At 41.3% G+C, this 20,598-nt stretch overlaps 1 protein-coding gene across 11 annotated transcripts in view; it reads right to left on the bottom strand.

Annotated features, from left to right (window-relative positions):
* The window catches only part of FARS2 (phenylalanyl-tRNA synthetase 2, mitochondrial), a 229,994-nt gene that overhangs the window by 51,670 nt on the left and 157,726 nt on the right, over nucleotides 1–20,598 (bottom strand). For all 11 annotated transcript variants that reach the window (XR_013234277.1, XM_077353115.1, XM_077353109.1 and 8 more), the window contains one exon: nucleotides 10,580–10,731. Coding sequence is in view for 10 of the 11 variants with exons in the window: in XM_077353115.1 (XP_077209230.1) it covers nucleotides 10,580–10,731 (152 nt within the window). In the remaining variant the exon portion in view is untranslated. The remainder of the gene's footprint in view (nucleotides 1–10,579; nucleotides 10,732–20,598) is intronic.

The following is a 20,598-nucleotide window of genomic DNA, read 5'->3' as shown; positions in this document are numbered from 1 at the left end:
TCTGTCACCTGGAGATCAGCTGCAACCCCAGGAGATGTGCAGCCCTCACCTGGAGGTTGGCAACTATAGTCTCAGCCCATTCTGGCATTGTATTTATGCCCCTCAGCTACATAGAGTAGCATCTGGCTCCTATGCGCCCCAAAATGATTCAGATTATTGAAGTGACACCTCTCAAAGTAATAGGGCTATAAAATCTACTTTCTGCTTTTCAAAGGGATGGATAGCCACATCCATGTCTTCAATGCATATGAAATTACAGAGTGGGGTAAATGAATAATTAAATAATGACTGAAAAAATCTTAATTAAACAATGTTGCTTTATATGGCTCTTTAATTACCCCCAAACAAGGACATTCCAGGGGCAGGGAAAGAAATTCATCGCTGCAGTTCTAAAGAGAGCCCATGAAATAGGATGGAAATAGGAAGGTGTGACTTTCTTTAGGATTGCGCTGCAAATGACTTAGACATGAATCGCGTTGGTGCATTGCCCTGTTCCTGTTTATATGATCAAAAGGTTAAGGTAAGTGGAAGAATGTTTGGCTGCTTAATAGAACTCTTTCCCGGCAAGCCCCCAAGGGTTTCTTAGGCGTCATTATAATCTATCTTCTAAGTATGGAATTTTTGTATACATACCAATTGTGAAACGGAATATTAACCCAATAGATCATTGCAACAGCCGTAACAGTCAGTCACATAATCGTGTGCTTAGGTAAGTGTTTTTTAAGGTGGCCATTCAACACTGCAGATTAAATTTTCCAAGCGAGGAGTCTTTGGTTACTCAGCTAGGGGTGTGCATTTGGATCTACCTGAGCCAATAATCTGTCCAGAAAATACCTATTTTTCGGGGTAGATTTCAGCATCCCAAATGTAGATAAGAAAACAGTAGAGAGGAAGGAGCAGACTGCTTCCACCCCTCTGCTGTTTGTTGGGCTTCTACTGAAGTCACTGAAGTTTAAAGGGACTGCAAAAGACAGCTTGAGAACCAGCTATGTTGGTGGGGCGCACATTGTTCCTGCTGGCTCAGTTGGGGGCTGGCTTCTCATGCAGCCTGGTTTAAGACGAACTCCAAGAGAAACAAGTCTAGTCAGGATTGGCTGTGCCTTGCTTCGTGCAGAACAGGGGCTCTTTTCTCCAGCAGCCTGGTTTAAACCGGGCTGCAGGAGAAACGAGTTCAGCCAGGATCTCCTGTGCCCAGGGGGAGCAGATAGTTCTACGCTGGCTGAGCTTTGTGCTGGCTTTAAAAAAAAGTATTTTTCTTCTTGCATTTATTGAACCTGGGGGGAAAAATAGGATTTTTGAAAAATCCTGGATCCAGCAGATCCAAACTGATAAATGCCAACTAAAAACAAACACAAAAAACCTGTTAATCCCTCTTACTCACATATAAATGTTGACCTCAAAATTACATCTAACTGCAACTGTAACATCAACATAAGTATGTTATTTTATGGTAGCAATTTAGGACTAGATTTATGGAATTAACTGGGAGGTTCTTGCTGGGATTTAAGCTCTTGCCAACTCACAAACAATTTTATCAGCCTCAAGCTACCAAAAGCTCATTCCATTCTCTCCCTGTGTTCACAATTTATGTCTTATTAGGGTGAAATGATGCATCACCCCCAGGTTGCAAAATCTGCATTTGCTGAAATAATGTGAATGCAATGATAATTAACCACTCCCCTCGGCCACCAATTCTACTTTGCCCTGTAGGCCATCTTCTTCCCAAGTCTGGCTTATTTGTGCTCACAGAGCTCACCCAAGAGGGGGGGGGACAGGACACAAAGAGAAAATGGTGTAGAGGAGAAATAGCAGGCACCCCCTCCCCCCATCTTTGGCCTCTGAACATGAACTGCAAGAATTTGTAGGGAGGAAAATAATTTTCTCCTTTCTATTTATTTTTTTAACTTCAATTGAAACCCCCATAGCTTGTTCCCTTTTCTGGATTTCTTCTCTTCTTCCTACCCACCAGCCAATCCACCTGTATCTATCTCCTGCTTCGTCTCCCACCCCACACACACACACACACACACACACACACACACACACACACACACACACATTCCTTCCCCCAGGGCAACCTCTCCCTGGGAAGACTCTGGGGTGCAGGCCACTGGGCTTGTTCAAATTGTGTCGTGTGTGTAAAGTGGTGTGTAAAGATTTGCAGGGGGCACCTCACTTCCTCATTCCAGCACAATACTTCCTCTTTTCCTTCTCCTGGCAACCCCCCAAAACAATGACAAAGAAGATTACATGGGCCTGCTTAGTAGACAGGCACTGCCTGTAATTGTGTGAGGGAAGGAGGATGTGATTTCCCCCTCCTCTTGTGAGTTCCTCGCAGGTCCATCATCGGCTGCACTTCTTCTGGAGCTAGTTGTAACAATAAATAACAGCAGCTTTCATTAACTGACAGCAAAACCCCCCTGAACCATTTTTAGAAGGCGGAATTTTGGGAAGGCCAACTTGTCACACAGGGCTGAGAAAAGGTGCATGTGCCAACATTTTACACAATCATTAAAGGCACACAAACTCTTGTCTTCCTTCACTTTCCAGTGTGATGAAGGCTGACACAATTCAGAACAGGAAAAGCGTGTGCGCCCAAGCATTCCTGGAAGAGAAAGCTCCTTCCACCAGCGCTGCAGCAAAACTATCAGCCTTTTATAAAACTTCTGTTCTGTTTTGCCGCTGCCCTATACTTGAACCAGAATGTACATTATTAATTTCCTCAACAGACTCCAGTCCCGGGGCCAGCTGGGAAATCATACGCATCATCCATAAGGGCCAGATTTTTTTATTAGGCACTGCGGAACGTTCTGCTGTGCAGTGGGGATGGCAGTGACAACATTTCCCTCATCTGTTCTTTCTTCCCCTCCAGGTACGTGCAGAGCAGACACTCTCGCCAGCCAGGTACACCACGGGAATTAGGATATTTAACAGGCGCTATGGTGAACAGTTGACTCCCGAGGAAGGCTGAGTAAAAGGGGAGCGACACAGCTGTCACCTCTCAGATACCTTTTCAAGTTGCATCTTTCACTGCAAACACGTTTGGACCTTTGGAACTTCTCAAACCAGAAGCCAAAAAACATGGCAGGGCTCCTGGAAGCCTCCTTAGGTCCCTGAAGGTCATTCTGTGCACCTGGAATGCGTTTGCTGATGCTGCGGAAGGAAGAGGGTGAGCAGAAAGGCGGATGAAGGAATGGTGCCTTCACCCTGAATTTGTAACCTTTCTGGCTACCGTATTAAGGTGCAAGGACACAGCCAGGCGACTTCCTCAGCGCTAAGTTGCACCCTCCTTGCTCCCGCTGCCAAAATCCACAGAAATAAATATTATTTTTATTATAATATTTGTATTTTAAAGAACAAGATAATAGAAAAGGGATACAAAAGTATCTATTACTGAGTGAATGGAACAGAAAATATATCTCCCCAACATGTCCTTCATTATAATTGTTAAGACATTTCCTATGATACTATAGTCCGGTGGTCCCCAACCAGGCCCTGGCACTGGGCCGCGGCTCCCTCTCCGCTGGCCCGCACACGAGTGCATGCACCATGCGCAGCAAAAACTGTGTGTGTGCGGCTGGGCCGCGCATTGCGCATGTGCGTGCGCATTGTGCGTGCACATTGTGCGTGCACATTGTGCGTGCACATTGTGCGTGCACATTGTGCGTGTGCAGCTGGGCAATTGCCCTCCCTGCTGCCACCGGTCCCCAGCCTGAAAAAGGTTGGGGCCCACTGCTATAGTCCTTATTTCAAACATTTAAAATTTCACATCTGAGTATTTTACAACTATATTATTAATTTCATCATTACTATATATTCTATGTTACAGAAGGGAACATTGAGAGGGGACTTGCTGGCTCTCTTTAAAGTATTTGAAAGGTTGGAAGAGGGCAGGAAGCGGTTCCTGTTGGCAGCAGAGGAGAGGACCCGCAGTAATGGCTTTAAATGACGTGCAGAACGGTACCAGCTAGATATCGGAGGGGTTCGTGATGAGATTAGTTCAGCACTGGAATCGGCTCCCTAGGAAGGTGGTGAGATCCCCCTCCCTGGCAGTCTTCAAGAATAAGCACAAAGAATAAAGGAATGACCAAGCAGCTGTATTATAAAGTTCTTTAAAGCAGGGGTAGTCAACCTGTGGTCCTCCAGATGTTCATGGACCACAAATGCGGGCAGGGGCTCATGGGAATTGTAGTACATGGACATCTGGAGGTTGACAGGTTGACTACCCTTGCTTTAAACCAAGTAATCTCGAGTGTTCTTTTATTCAGATGGCAGCTCAGTCAAATTGAGGTGCACCATTACTCTTGTTTTTACCACAAAAGGGCCTACTGGAATGTGAACAGAATTCACGGGGTTCTCCGCTACATGTTTAAACGTGTGGCCAAAGTGATATTTTCAAGGATTTATATGAAAACAAAACATGTAGAATATACTGTTATATGGAATAAACAGAGGAGCAAAGCTACTAATGAAAGCTTTTGTGACGAACACGAGAGTAACTGTTCACCTTTTTCTGGCTGAGCTCCTATCTTCGTGGGAGGCAGGTCTTCATTTTTCAAGTCTTTAAGCAGCAGCTGGACAAATACTTTTGACGGATGCTTCAGGCTGATCCTGCATTGAACAGGGGCTGAACTAGATGGCCTGGATGGCCCCTTCCAACTCTTACGATTCTATCATTCTTCATACTAGCTATAGCTTTCAATATACCCAGATTTAAAAGAAAATCTATTTCATAGCTCACAATGAAAAAGAAATAATATTTTTTGTTCAAAATCCACTTCATTATACCTCTATATTCAAAACTTGTTCTGCTTCAGCATTGTAATACATTTAAATGCATTACAATACATTTATATATAGTTTTAAAACTGTTTCTCCTAAGTTTGTCTCTGGCTTGTTCCAACTCCCCTCAAATTTTGAAATTGATCTGTTTCTCAAATAGGTTGTTAATTCCGCCATTACTACATAGTCAGCAAGTTTATTTTCCCATTTTCTACATCTGATTTCCATTTTATTCTGCTGGAGATCACATATATAAATTATTAAGCTGATAAGGCAGCATGAGAAGATCACATACTTAAAGATAATTAATTTTAGATTCCATATTTTCCATATCATCGATTTCCCTGAATTGCTTGTAACAAATGGATGGGTTGGGCACATGGCCAAACATGAAACATAGTGTTATATTTTGAAAACACATATTCCATAGCTCAGTCTTAATATGAGAGAGTGAAAGAGAAAGAGCACTATAATCAAACCAATAACAACAAAAGTCAATCATCTTAGGGAAAGAGAGACTCTTGTTCATGAACTCTTGTGTCTGAACATCTCATTAATTCCAAATTTCTACTCTGTTGATGGTGGTCCTTCACTGGTGGTTGTATAGGTGAAAATACTTTCAAAATTGTCCTGAGTTAGCACTGCAGGGTGGCCAGAAGCTTCCTAGACCGTTTATGCACTGAGAACTTCACTGCCCCATCTCCTGTGCAGGAGCACAGATCAGGGGCGGATGAGATGCACCAGGCCAAATGCTCCCTCATGTGGGTGTAGGAAGAGGTGGGGCAACCTGCCACAACTAAAACTCCAGCCTGCAGCCTGGCATGAAACCTCCAGTGCATAAACGGTTCTAGAGAGGACTGATGTCACATTCAAGTTTCCACTGGAAGGAATATAATTTCACAGGCCTGCTGGCCATTTTTCTATTTTTTTCCAACTTTTGCTCAAGTTGGCAGGGGGAAACAGGAGACACTGCGGACACTGTTCTACCTGCTCTCCAATGTTTTCCCAACACCTGGAGAGGCTTTTCTTTCTCTTTGAAGTAACTTGTCACCAACACATGACCTTTGTAAGGAATTGCCCATGGGGAGTCTCCAAAACAGTGGATGTCTATGTGGTACAGAAAACCATAACTAGCACGAAAAGTTATGAAGTATTTATTAAAAAGTAACTGTTCACAAAAATTCTTTTAGCATAGTACTAGACTGAACAAGGGATTCAACAGAAATGCATAAAACTCAATTCCTCTGTCCCTTTCTCTATGCATGCCTATCAGATGTTTAAATACAGGGCAGGCTCCTTAGATTAAGAAGTTTTCCATCACCTTCAGCTGTTCAGGTAAGTATGTGGTCCATGGCTGCCTCCTCTAGACCTCAGTTAAGAGTTCTGTCTGCTCTGATGGACTCAGCACCATAGACACCTTTTCCCTCATTTCCAGGAGCTTCACCTCTCATTTCCCCACCCACTGGCCAGGTCAGGCTAGGTCAGAGAAGCTTTTCCTGAAATTTCCACATATTTCCCTCCTGAAGTCTCTCTATCCCTCCAAATACCTGATCCCTGCTTGGAGAAAGGGGAGAGCTTGACCCATCCATTATCTCTCCTGCTAGATCTACTAGCATTGTATCTGCGAGAAATAAATTCATCCTCCCATTACTCAGGAATTCCTCCACCAGCTCAAACAAAGAAAAAGTAAAATTCCTCCTATGGAATAGTAGGGGCCATATTATTAAGCAGGTTTGCCAAATTTTGTGCGCATGTGTTTAGCACACGGGAAAGGCAACTTAAGCTTAAGTTAAGATTTTTAGAGGAATTTTACTATGCATTTTTTATAATGTACCCATCAATTATACAATTTCATATATTTTAAATTTTGTACTGGCTCCCTGATTTTGCCATTTTCTACTCTGAAATGTTTTTTTCTTGCTATCTGTTTTATCTGGCCGCAGTGCTGTATTAAAATAAATTTTATTTGACTAGCATTGTATGAAGGTGGGCTGGGGTACATCTGGAAAGCAGTTGAACTCTTCCCTCCCTTACAGAGGGAAGGAAAAAACTTTTAAAACTCAGAATGAAGTTTTTTGCTCGTTTGAAACCTCCAAAGAAAAAATACATTTCTTCACATACCGCATCATCCCATCGCAAACTGCTGCATGCTCAGAATCATGTGTTTGAGGTCTGAGCTGACTGAGCTTTAATTCAAATAATTTTAGCAGCAAACAATACCGTATCATGACATTTCCTTCTTGCAAGCCAAAATGCAACAGAGACACAATTGTGGTATACAGATTTAAAAACAATTTTTCTTTACAAATGAATATCTGTCAGCAATTTTGGGAGGAACACTTATAATATCTAGTAATGAAACGAGAAGATCTTCCAATACAATGGGTTATTAGAAGATCTGAAGCTATGGCTGGCTTTGTCTGACTGGAGTTAGCAAGCATTTTTCTGTTGACATCCCCCCTCCCTGGCAGTCAAATTTGCCAGTTCATGGAGGTGACCGAAATCATTATATTCTTACTGTAGCATAGCCAGAACTTTGAAAATGCTAACATCTCACTAAATTACAGAAGCCATAAGCTTTCCTTTCCTGGAATTAATATTTTCTTTAGACAGTTACAAATTAATAACTCTGTTTCCAGAAAGTAAACAAGCAAATCATTCAAACCTTTAAAAAGAGAGATAGATTTCTCCTTTCATTCCCTCTCCTGCTTTGAAAATGAAGACAACAACAAAGCAGCAAAAAGCAGCAAAATCAATTGACTTCCTGTCTCCTGTGATGCTTTTTTCCAGGGTATTTATAGTTGTTCTGATTAAAAATTTACTTCTTATGTAACTTTGACAGCATAAGTCATTTCTGCATTAGAGTTTTGTGTGGTTCTTCCTGTGTGCTCCTTTACCTAAATCTAGAGAAGGGACATTCAATCCAACCTCCAACTTTGGCACTAGAAAAAGGAAATCTAACTTGACACCTTGAACACAGATATTCTTCTTTGTTTTGAAAACTAAAAGGGAACTGAACTACATAGGCATGGAAAGTGTACAAAAAGTGGCTATCAGATATTGCAACAGAAGGTCACTTGTGATGGACTTTATTAAGGGTGTGTGTGATAATTTGCTTTTGAATAAATACGTTTAATAGACAAGTACCCACAAGACAGTGACAAACAATTAGTTACCATCTAATTATATTGGTCACATTATACACGATAGTTTGTTTCGTCCATTTAAGTTGTTATTTTGATTTAATTGCATGATTGTCACTATTACTCCTTTCCCAATAACAGGGGGGGAAATCTCTCACCCCTACTTCCTCAATATTCCTTATTGACTCTTCTCTATATTGCTGAATATTTCAGATTTAGAAAACTATTAATTCACTTGCATTTATCTGTTTTTGATTTTTTTTTCTGTGCAAGCATGTGCTTAACCTTTTCCCTGACTTGGAGAGCCCAGGCAAGCACAATCCAGTCAGATTTCAGAAGCTAAGCAAGGTCAACCCTGGCTAGAAGAAGAAGAAGAAGAAGAAGAAGAAGAAGAAGAAGAAGAAGAAGAAGAAGAAGAAGAAGAAGAAGAAGAAGAAGAAGAAGAAGAAGAAGAAGAAGAAGAAGAAGAGAGTTGGTTCTTATATACCGCTTTTCTCTACCCAAAGGAGGCTCATAGAATCATAGATTCATAGAGTTGGAAGGGGCCATACAGGCCATCTAGTCCAACCCCCTACTCAACACAGGATCAGCCCAAAACATCCTAAAGCAAAGTGATTTACATTTGCCTTTCCTCTCCCCACAACAGACACCCAGTGAGGGAGGTGAGGCTGAGAGAGCCCTGATCTTACTGCTCAGTCAGAACAGCTTTATCAGTGCTGTGGCGAGCCCAAGGTCACCCAGGTAGCTGCATGTGGGGGAGTGCAGAATCGAAGAAGAAGAAGAAGAAGAAGAAGAAGAGAGTTGGTTCTATTAATTAACTTGCCTTTTCCCTACCCCAAGGTGTCTTAAAGCGGCTTACAGTCGCCTTCCCTTTCCTCTCCCCATAACAGACACTGTGAGGGAAGTGAGGGAAGTGAGGCTGAGAGAGCCCTGAGATTACTAAAGAAAAAGAGTTGGTTCTTATATGCTGCTTCTTATATGCCTCTCACCACAACAGACACCCTGTGAGGTGGGTGAGGCTGAGAGAGCCCTGATATCACTGCTTGGTCACAGCAGTTTTATCAGTGCCGTGGCGAGCCCAAGGTCACTCAGCTGGTTGCATGTGGGGGAGCAGGGAATCAAACCGGGTTCGCCAGATTAGAAGTCTGCACTCCTAACCACTACACCAAACTGGCTCTTGGAAGTGTGACCTCCCAGGAACACTAGGGCCGTGAAGCGGGGGCAGGCAAAGGCAAACCAACTCCGAACATCTCTTGTCTGATGTCAAGATTGCACACTTGCTACATGATCAATAAATAAAATAACTAAGCCTTTCTCTATTTATGATTTTCCAACTTTAAATAGCCCGCTCCAGCTTCCTTCATCTCTGCGGGGTTCCAGATACCGCTGCACAATGGCAAATATACTTTCTCCCTTGGGAGGAAGTAGTGGAGGTGAGATTTGGAGCAGAGAGAGTATTAAGGATCCATCTTCACAACAGTGCTCTGCTCAAAATCCCCCTTCCTGAAAGCTATTTTTCTGTAATGAAAACTTGTGAATGTTTTGACAGTCACAGGTAGATTCTCAGCAGAATGCAGCAGACCAGCAGAATGCAGAGTGTCTCATCCCAAACAAAGAAGGAAGTTTTAAGAGGTGTAAAAGACATTAGCATATTTTAAAGGTTGATAATTCATAGTCCATGGGTTCAGTCAGGTCCTTGAAAGGGCAACTTCAGTTTGCTTCCCAGGTCAGCTGTCACCTGACTTCCTGTAATAAACATTCCTGCTGAACTGATCATGATCTGAACATTTATGAGGCCATCCAAAATCTTCACATGTAGCTTCCATTTTCTATATTTCCTTTTCTTAGAAGTATGTTTCTATGACAAGGATATATTCTGCCCACAATACAGACCGCTTCTTCGTCCTGGGGCTTTTAACACTCACGTTTTCCTACATCTTGACTTCCTTCTTTCCAGCCTTTGCTTTTTGACTACTTTTTTCCTTCACTTGTGGACATCAGTTCTGGTAAATTCTCCACATGCATTATACAGAGTTGTCTTCATGTTCATCTTTCTTTCTGCTCACTGTTTTTAACTTGGTCTCCACTCTGCATGGCTCAACCTTGCAAGTTATCAACTTGGGGCTCTTATGCATTCACATCTTTGTTGCTTGTAATCTGCATTTGATGTATGTATGTTGACATTAAAAAAAATCTCCAGATTTAAACTGCAGAGCTTTATGCCAGACATACACTGATGTAATATTGCTTTGACCACTAGAGGGTACAAGACATGACCAGAAAAGAATAAAAACTTCTAAAGCCATAGGGGTGTAAAAGTGATGAAAATGAGAATGTGGAAAAGACCTTACTGTTGTTCTACATTTACATCCTGCTTTTCAGGTCAGCAGTCCTGAACCTGGCCCCAAACCTATACAGCCCATCTACATTGAGATATATTTATTTATTAATGGGGCTACCAATGTGACTAACAGATTGCAACATACAAATGAAAATCTCATTTTCAAACCCATTAAAGCAAATACATAAATAAATTAGTAAAACAAGTTAAAACGAAAGCTAAATATAAGTGCAAAACATAAAAGCAACAGTCAAAACACTGGGGACAGTTCTTATCATAACCATCTAACAATAAAATGGTGTGTTTTACTTACTTTGGATGCATGAACTCATCTATCTGCTCAACTTTTTCCACCAGGTCTCCTCCAATACTTCGGACTAAATCATAGAAGTCATTTGCAGAATATTTTTCAGAGGGCAGCCAAAAAGAGATGTCGTTGATTACAGGAGGGTATTTACTGAAAGGCTAACCAAAACAAACAAACAAGAAAGAGAACAAAACAGTGATGAGATTGTTCTAAAGTGAGCTGTGTGACATAATGGAGCTCACAAGTTAAATAATGGAGCTCACAAATTCAAATTCTGTCCTTTTTCATGTTGGGATAGTCTCAAGGAAAACAAACTTGGGTAAAAGAAGAAATCACTGGCAGGCGCCTTCACATCGTTCTGATGGAGCAGAGGTTGAACTTTTCATTTTATTTTACTATTAAGTGCTGTAATTCACTTTTTACTTTTATTGTGTTATGAAAATGCTGTAACTTCTTAAGATGCCCATTCAATGGTTAAACATTGTGACAATACAAAGTTCTGTAATGTTTTGTCTTTGTATCTTGGCTCTGTAACTTAGCTTCTGGCCTTGTGAAGAAGAAGAAGAAGAAGAAGAAGAAGAAGAAGAAGAAGAAGAAGAAGAAGAAGAAGAGTTGGTTCTTATATACTGCTTTTCCCTACCCGAAGGAGGCTCAAAGCGGCTTACAGTCGCCTTCCCATTCCTCTCCCCACAACAGACACCCTGTGGGGTGGGTGAGGCTGAGAGAGCCCTGATATCACTGCCCGGTCAGAACAGTTTTATCAGTGCCGTGGCGAGCCCAAGATCACCCAGCTGGTTGCATGTGGGGGAGCGCAGAATCGAACCCAGCATACCAGATTAGAAGTCCGCACTCCTAACCACTACACCAAACTGGCTCTAAGGAGGATGTACTTAACCATCTCTTGAAATACTGCCAAATAGTGCCAATGTTTATGAACCAGACTGGCCTACTTACAAGGCCAGTGGAAGCTACTAGAATTGTTGATATTAAACCATTGGGGTTGGGTGGAGGGCGGAGGGCTGAGGGAAACGGAACATTGCCTTTTTGGGTCTTTCTGGTGACTTTGCAAATTGGCAATGGGTGGTCCAGGTGGGATGTGTGAAGGGTGGAGATTTTAGGTTATTGGTTTGACCCGAAAGGGCATCACCTTTACCCACCTCCTATGGAAAGTTATTTAATCCCATGTATCTCTATTGTTCGACACACAAGCTTTTTTGAGACAACCCCCCTGTGTCATTTTGTTCTGCTGCAGTTGAATAAAATTATTAAAAGGTTTTCCAGTCTAGTGGTCACTCTGTTTGGGTACTGCACACTAGACAAACGAACCCAAAACACCCAGACCAGGCCCTGGGCTATCAATTCTGCTGTAGCTTATATGCTATTGAAGCACTCCTACAGGAAAATCTGCAGCAGTCAGAAGGCTAAATAGGGCTGCCATTTCTGAGTGGGGAAATACAGGGAAATTTTGGGGGTGGAGACTGTGGAGGGTGGAGTTTGTGGGGTGGGAGCTCAGCAGCCATTTTCTCCAGGAGAACCGTCACCTGGAAATAAACTGTAATAGTGGGAGACCTCGAGTCCAGGCTCCACCTGGAGCTTGGCAACCCAAAGGCATCTTAAAGGTTCAATCTAATATGTTCTGAAAATGAAACCAATAGGAAATCACCAGTGCCATCTCCAAGCAAATATCACAGACAGCCACTATTATTATTTAGAGTAGGCTTTCTCAACCATGGTTTCGTTTTTTATATATTTTAACAATTTGTTAAACATTTATTGGGTCATATCACCAAATATGGTCATGTTGAACCCCCCCCCCTCCAAAAAAAGGCCAATGATGGGCCTGGAAGGGGTGGGACAGGGAGAGGGCCTGGGTAGGCGTGTAGACAGCTACACTTCCCAACCATATTCTGCATGATCACACCATTTGTGAGGTGTTTCAAAGACTGAAGAATGCTTCAGAGGTTTCTCATCAGTAAAAAAAGTTGAGAAAGATTGATTTAGAGAAATAAGACATCCCATTGGTTTTTAACACCACTTTCCAGTGTGAGAAAGGAAGTTACCCAGGGAATTAACCTTATCATGCATTGTCTAAGGAATTTCACCTATTAAAAATGTCCGTCAGGTCAAAAGATCTAAAATAGCTACCTGATGATCTTTATTTCAGAAAGACAGAATTTCTTTGATAAAACTAAGTGAGATCTAGATATAGAATCTGAAATAGGCTTCTCCTGCATTCAGGGTCTACCTTGTCCTTCAATAACATTTTCTGGCCATTCATCCAGTAAAATATGAAATCCATTAGAGGTTTCAACTCCAAAAGTAAAAAAAAGGAGTCTAACTTACTTTGTTTTGGAGTAGGAGAATTAATAGAATCAAAAGGATGACCCCTTTTCCTACTCATTTTAAGCACCTCTGATCATACATAATATAGTCAATAACATCAGTCCAAATTGATACTTAAAATTGTATATCTAAAATACTTAAAGTTGTATATTTAAAATAATAAAATGGTGGTAGGTGCTATAAAATAAGTGAACTATATTACAACATTTAGAAACTACATTCTAAAATTTAAAAGGAGTAAGAACAAGCTACAGGCCTGTCACTAAAACAGTGAAGGGGAGGTAGTGAATTTGAAAACAACCAGCTGTGGGGAGAGCCCAATTTAATTGCCACGCTGATATAAATTTCCCCGTCAACAGAGACACTGGGAAACTGCAAATTGTTAATTGCACCAGGATATGATACTTCAAACTGCCTGCCTGTTCCCTTAGTATATTTACTAAACACCCAGACTCCCTTTATGCCACCCCCAACCCTATAATTATAATAATAACTGTTGTAGAGATGAATTAAAAAGGGGGAAAAATAATACACCCCCATATAAATAAATAAATAAACTTTCAGGTACTAAAAAATGTAAACACCTGAAAGCCTCAAGAGGTCTAACAAACCTCAGGAGTTTCCTTGGTATTTCCTCATCCATATTCTCACTCAGGTAGATAACTGAGAAATTGGGGAACACTATGATAACGGATATGTAGAATCTACAGAAGCCAAAGATTAAAAAATAGGGAGGATCAATGCACAAAAAAGGGGGTGGGAAGGATAAGCTGCTCCGAGATTGTCCGGAGGGGGGTGGCATATAAATCAAAATATAAACAAAAATAAATAAATAAATAAAAATTAAAACTGGCAGCCTCTAAACAGAGCACAACTGCAAGAAACACCTGTGCTGTCAAACCAGAGCCAGACTCGGAATTTCCCCGTAGACTGCCATTTTCAACATAATGCCTGTGTTGATTTGGGACCGTAAATGCCTTTCAGCAGTCTCCATCTCTATATTCTATCATCATCAATAAGCTCCATTAAGACCAAAAACTCATGTACAGAGAGGCATTCTTAATTGCATACCCCTCAGCCATGCAACATCCATCCATTATAGGCAAGGTTTGGGTAGTTGAAGGCTCTATCAAGTTCCATCCTCAGTTTTTCTATTTATTTATGACTTCTCCAAAAAAACTTCTCCAGAAAAACTACCTGATCAAGCAGGATACAACAAATTTTAATTTGACATAAACCATAAAACAATAAGAAACTGAAAGCAGCAATCAACAGAGCCCCAAGAACAGCAGCAAAAAAATCATAAAAACTCCACCCAAATGTAAAGATATTAACAATTGGACAGCAGGTCTTGTCCTGGTTACAAAGAATCAGGCCAAAACCAAAATCAGCATAACATTGGTAAAAGGCCAGCCAAATAAAGCCTATTATGCTCACACATCTTACTCCAGATTTTCATAGCAGAAAATCTTTAATCTTGATTTCAGATTCGGTGCCCAATTTATGCATCATTCTTTTTCATCTGGTGTACTTATTCGGTAGTTATTTTTTAAAAAATAAACCCACTTTTCTAAATTGGGGCAGAATCTCAAGGAAAAAATTGGCACAAAAGCACCCTCAGAAAACCCAGAGAAACAGCGACCAGAAAGTGAATTGAACACAGAAGGGAGGAAAATCCGTGCAGAATGACAAAGAAGAAGAAGAGTTGGTTCTTATATGCGGCTTTTCTCTACCCGAAGGAGTCTCAAAGCAGCTTACAGTCGCCTTCCCATTCCTCTCCCCACAACAGATAGTAGAAGAAGAAGAGTTGGTTTTTATATGCCGCTTTTCTCTACCCGAAGGAGTCTCAAAGTGGCTTACAATTGCCTTCCCTTTCCTCTCCCCACAACAGATACCCTGTGAGGTAGGTGAGGCTGAGAGAGCCCTTATATTACTGTTTGGTCAGAACAGCTTTATCAGTGCCATGGCGAGCCCAAGGTCACCCAGCTGGCTGCATGTGGGGGAGTGCAGAATCGAACCTGTCATGCCAGATTAGAAGTCCGCACTCTTAACCACTACACCAAACTGGCTCTCTACCAAACTGGCTCTCAAAGAAAACCTGATCAGCATGCAAGTGAAAGCGAGGGGAATACCCATGTATAATAGGCGGAAGACTCACCAAAATAAAACATGGGGCATAAAACAAACAAGAGTAAAGCCATTGAAAGATGATTTGTGAAGACAATCAGGGAGCATGTGAAGAACAAGCTGTCTATTGTTCCACCCTGAAAATGTCACACCCCAGTATTTGCGTCCACTGTTGATAATATATTTGCCCCATGCTGTCAGCTAATCTTCAGAAGCTTCAAAAATAAACAGTTTTCCTTCCTTTGTTTTTCTACCTGCAGTGGCTGATGGGTGTACCTTGATTAATACCATATATTATCTCAATGAGAAAATGTATTTCATGCCTGGAAAATGTTTTATGACAGAATAGTGAGATCCTAAGTGAATACCTGATAAAGCAATAAACCTGTAAGAAGGGTGAATTTACGGCGCAGTGATTTATACAGATCTGGCTGTACATGATGCAAACATTTTAATGAATATCTGATAAGGAATACTGTGTGAGTTTTAAATTAACAACCCCACAGCGATTCCAATTGTGAATCACAAATGATTATCCAACTTGCTACATGAATAAACTTGTCAAACAAATCTATCTCCCGTATAAACAATTTCCAAACTCAGCCCTCGATGCAGCCATCACATGGGTGCACTTGATAAAATAGCAGAGAGCATGACGGATTGCTGCTTTTGCGACACCCACAGCCTATAGTTGCATGTTAAAGATCCTCTATAGATAATATATGGCCACAAAGCTCATATGAACTAGGTGATTTATACTATCAATGTAATAAAGTACTGGTACGATTAGGGATGTATGTTTAGGGCAAAAGTTATTCATTCTACTGTCTACATTTGCATCTCTCAGAGTGCGCTGACCTTAAAATACACCATGTTTCCATACAGGGTATTATTTATTAATGCAGGAAAATCTGATTGTGGTATTTAAAACACTGTGTTTCTTTTAAAAACAATTTCCCTCCTCAAATTCTGCTTCTATGTGACAGATGTCACAAGAAATAAACTGGGATTGCTACTGTACTGTGGATGATCAGATCACTATATGTGTAGCTTGCACAAGGTAACCTGCAACAGGGAGCTCATAGAAAGCCATGTGACACGTAAGGTTGCCAACCTCCCGCTGACACCTGGAGATACTATTACATTGTATCTCCAGATGACCAGGATCAGTTCCCCTGGAGAAAAATGGCTGCTCAAATGGACAGACTCTGTGGCATTTATATCCCGCTAAGGTTCCTCTCCTTCTCAAACTCCGCCTTCCCCAGGCTCCACCCCCAAAATGTTCAGGTCTTTCCCAAGTAGCAAGTCATATGCTAGAACCCTACAGTTAAAAAAGAGAGAGAAAGGAAAGGCTGATTTACAAAAAAAACATGCTAATTTCATTCTGGACAGTCTCTTTCAACTTTCAATTTCTATAGAGCTACAGAGCTGTCCCATTCTGCAGGTGGTTATCAGGATATTGAGACAATCCAGACAAAGAGCACTATCCAAATATATATTATTGTAATGAGTAAGTATACGTGCATGGGAGAGTATGATTACCAAATACGTCCATAATAAACATGCAAAGGCCTTTTCCCTTGTAATATTTTATGTGGCTTTATAAGGCCCTCCATAACTTATTAAAATATAAAATGGATGTCCCCTTACTTTAAGTAGAATAGTCATGCCAAGACATCCAAAACACAAACACAACTAAAACTTTGGATTTTAAGAGAGAAAACAAAATTATTTGGGAATCTCCTCTTTGCTAGTTAGCATTAATGGTGACCAAGAAAAGACAACATTAGTATTCATGTGACACAGAACTTTGTACAGGCAGACAGACTTAACTGAAAAGGGCAAACCACTTCTTTTCTGAGGGCAAAGTATCTCAAAGACTGCCCTTCTCCTATTGAACCAACCAATGTACTTTCTTCTTTTCAGAGACGAAGTTCCAACAATAATTCAAAGAGACACAGAACTAACTTCCCAATGTGGTTGAACATATTTCTTTACCAGATGTAGGTTGCTTCATTGTGCTAGACACTGCTATACTAATACAAGCCTTCAGAGGCATTGGGTAAGAAATGTCCATGCTTCCATTAGTCCCATAACATGTGGAAAATTCCTCAGTATATGCTATCATAAAATCAATATTCCCTAAGAGGTCATTTTGGAAGGCCTCAGATGCGCTGCCTGGCAATTGGCTTGAGCTTAGAAACCGTGGCTGTGAATTACTAAAATGGGATTTCCATTTAAATTAGGTTGCTGGTAATGTCCCTTCTGTTTTGGGGAAAATGTGCACCACCGGGGTAGGGGGGAGGTACAGAGGACCATTTACCATGTGGTGGCCCCCATGCTATCTTACTGCAAAGTACATGCAAGTCATGGGTATTCAATCAGGGGAGACATTTGCAATGGCTGAAGTGATTTTTATTGCAGATCACAAACATTCTCCTAGGGAAGGAGAGAAATATGAGTGTGTGTGGGGGGGGGGGAGTTCATCACTACATGGCCAGATGCTACTAACAGCCAATCTACACATTATTGTATGTGACCTGAGACAGGATTATAAATATCCTCTGCCTCATAAATAAACAGTCATTGGAGTCATCCAATATTTCCCAAATCAAAATTATTATTTACTGTATCTTTAAAAATGGTATTTAAAAAAAGAAAACAACAGCACCAAGTCCCTAAACTAGTCTCTAAAGCAGTGGTCCCCAACTTTTTTATCACCGGGGACCAATCAACGCTTCACAATTTTACTGAGGCCTGGGAGGGGGGTAGTTTACTCCTCTGCTCTCAACCACTGCCCTAACGCTCTCTGATCGCTATGGTAATGTTTAAACATCCCTTCAAAATAAGATACAGACACGTCACAACAATGAACATAAGGAACATTTTATTTTCATGGAAATTTTAACTCATGACAATGACAAATCAATGGGAACCCTGAGCTTGTTTCTCTGCAACGAAATAGTCCCATCTGGGAGTGATGGGAGACAATGACACCCAAAGTGTGTTGTAAAGGGCTGGGGGGGATGAAGTAAAGGGCCGGGGGGGGAAGCGTCCTTTGTGGCCCACCTCCAATTAGTCAACGGACCACATGTGGTCCGCAGCCCACAGGTTTGGGATCGCTACTCTAAAGCACACATTTACTTCCCCTCCCACATACATATCCCTTTCTTTTTTCTTTCAGGTCCCTATTTGAAACTTACCTGAATAGACCCATGTGCTCCTTTTTTTTCCTCCCATCTCCCTCTTTCAATGCCTCTTTTGTCTGCTGCTTGGTCATAAGTATACCATGCCTTTCTTTCGGGCCTTTACAAAAATACATTCTACTTGCTCACAGGAAATACCTAATGATTGGAACCAACTTCCCACCATTTTCATGATAAGGCTGATACTCTCCTGACCCAGGATAGCCCAGTCAACCTTGGGCCGACCTTGGCTAGTATTTGAATGGGTGACCTCCAAGGATTTGGATGGAGTTCCACCACGGAACACTAGAAGTCATGACAGGGAGGCAGGCAAGCAAACCACCTCCAAACGCCCCTTGCCTGAATGGCAAACAATCCTCAAATCTCCTGGCTATACTACACGCCACATATAATAAATAAATAATACTCTCCACTTGACCTTATATATGATCTTCTGCTAAATTTGGTTTACAGATTCATCCTGAAAGGATGACTCATTACTTCTATTATTTAGATAACCCTTTCCATCACAGTGCTTTTATGTTGGCCTGGATGAATATTCTTCCTTTAAAGGTGTTACTCAGGAAATATCAGCAGGTTCCATCTCAGGAGAGATTGTAATTCTCTTCTATAAACTCACTGGATATAACTCAAAACATGATTTTAGGTTGTCAGCTTAATGAGGGTCTCTGTAAAGAACCCCTTCCCCCTTTTTTATATTTCAAAGGTCTAGTAAATAAGCAACATCATATCCATAGTCACATCCATTTCGGGGGGGGGGGGGGCACCAGTAGATGTTTCCACACCAAAAAGTGGAATGTTCATGGCATAAAAGTGGAATGTTCAACTAAAACAGAACACTAAAGACTAGCCCAAAGTCCTGTGAAGTCCCAAACTTCAAAGATCTTAACAGACCTCATGAAAAGATAAGAGCAAGCTGGTCTTGTGAACCTTCTCAAAGAGTCTGCATTAAAGAGTATGAGCCACTACATGCACTCTAGCCATCAGGACATGTTCCTGAAGACTCAAGACCAGTATCAGATCTGTAAATCAATTCTTAGTTGTCCCACAGGATAGCACACGCACATAAATGCTCCGAGGTTTACTTGATTTAACCACTATTGTTTATACTTGTGGATAAAAGCTAAGCTTTACATCGTTGAGAATTCATTTGCGTGTGCATTCATTTATAAGCTATTTATTGAAAAAGAGTCTTAGAGGCAAACACTGGAATGGGTAAAAACCCGATCTTCCTGCACTGCAGCACATCTCCTTTTTAAAGATAACAGCTTTGCTAAGGCACTACTTAAGACAGCATTATGGCAAAGTGTAGTTAAATGTCAATGGCTTTTGTCCTTTAAAAAATAATGCTAGCCAATAGCAGAATTATGCCACAGAAAGGATGTATACCTATATTTTAAACCCAGGTTATCAATTGCGGCAATTGCCAAACTCTCTTTTTGCTTTATCATCAGCTGGGAGGGGGCAGAATGGATCAACATTCTATTATAATAAACAAATATCTACTTTTTGTATACATAGACATGAAATAAGAGTTCCACAGTGGTACAGCCAGATGTTTTGAAGGCCAATTGACATAGTTCACTGGAATATAATTGCAGCTCTTTCATGTATTCCAGAGCTGCCAGCCCACAGCCAGTTTGGACGTGCTTTTTTTTAACATAATGAGCACTGACTTGCACTTCTTTTGAGCATCTCTCAGCACGTGCTCACGCGGCTTTGATGCTTATCATTTAACTTCCTCTAACAAGTCCTTGCTCTCACCTGGGGAAATGTGTGCAATTCTGCCAGCTGATGGCAATGACACCATGCCTCAGGTGATAACATCATAGACACTCACAGGGCTTGGCAAAAGCAGGTCTGTGGTGTCAGAACCAGTTTGGTTCTGTCAAATTGTTGTGGTTCCAATGTTTATCTTTCCACCCATCCCCCTACCTTATTCTGCATATAGTTACCACTATTGGTCTTTGAAGAGTAACCGACTGATGTGCTAATTGCCTTCCCTTCCTATGGAGAACTGCTTTTGTGTTGTAAATCTTGTTGGGATTCATTGATATGCTGGACTGTAAGAGCTTTGAAATCTCCAGTTCTCGTCTGGAGATTGCCGAGTCTGGACACGGTCACAAACCATTTGGAATGTCTGTTCTTTTTCAGCAGCATCACTATGCTATTTGGATTATTGCAATTAGATGTGTCCATCACTATAGAAAATGTATTGCTCCCTCCTTTCCTTTCCCCATTCTCACCTTCCCCCCATCCATCTTTCCTGCCTCTGGACATGTCCTTGGGCTCCCCTGTTATCTGCCAACTGCCTGGCTTGCTTTTCCTTTGAAGCTTCCCGTTATTTGG

Source organism: Paroedura picta, chromosome 9 (assembly GCF_049243985.1).
Source record: "Paroedura picta isolate Pp20150507F chromosome 9, Ppicta_v3.0, whole genome shotgun sequence".
NCBI lineage: Eukaryota > Metazoa > Chordata > Lepidosauria > Squamata > Gekkonidae > Paroedura > Paroedura picta.
The sequence above is the reverse complement of the archived record's forward strand: the minus strand, read 5'-3'. Positions and strand labels throughout refer to the sequence as shown.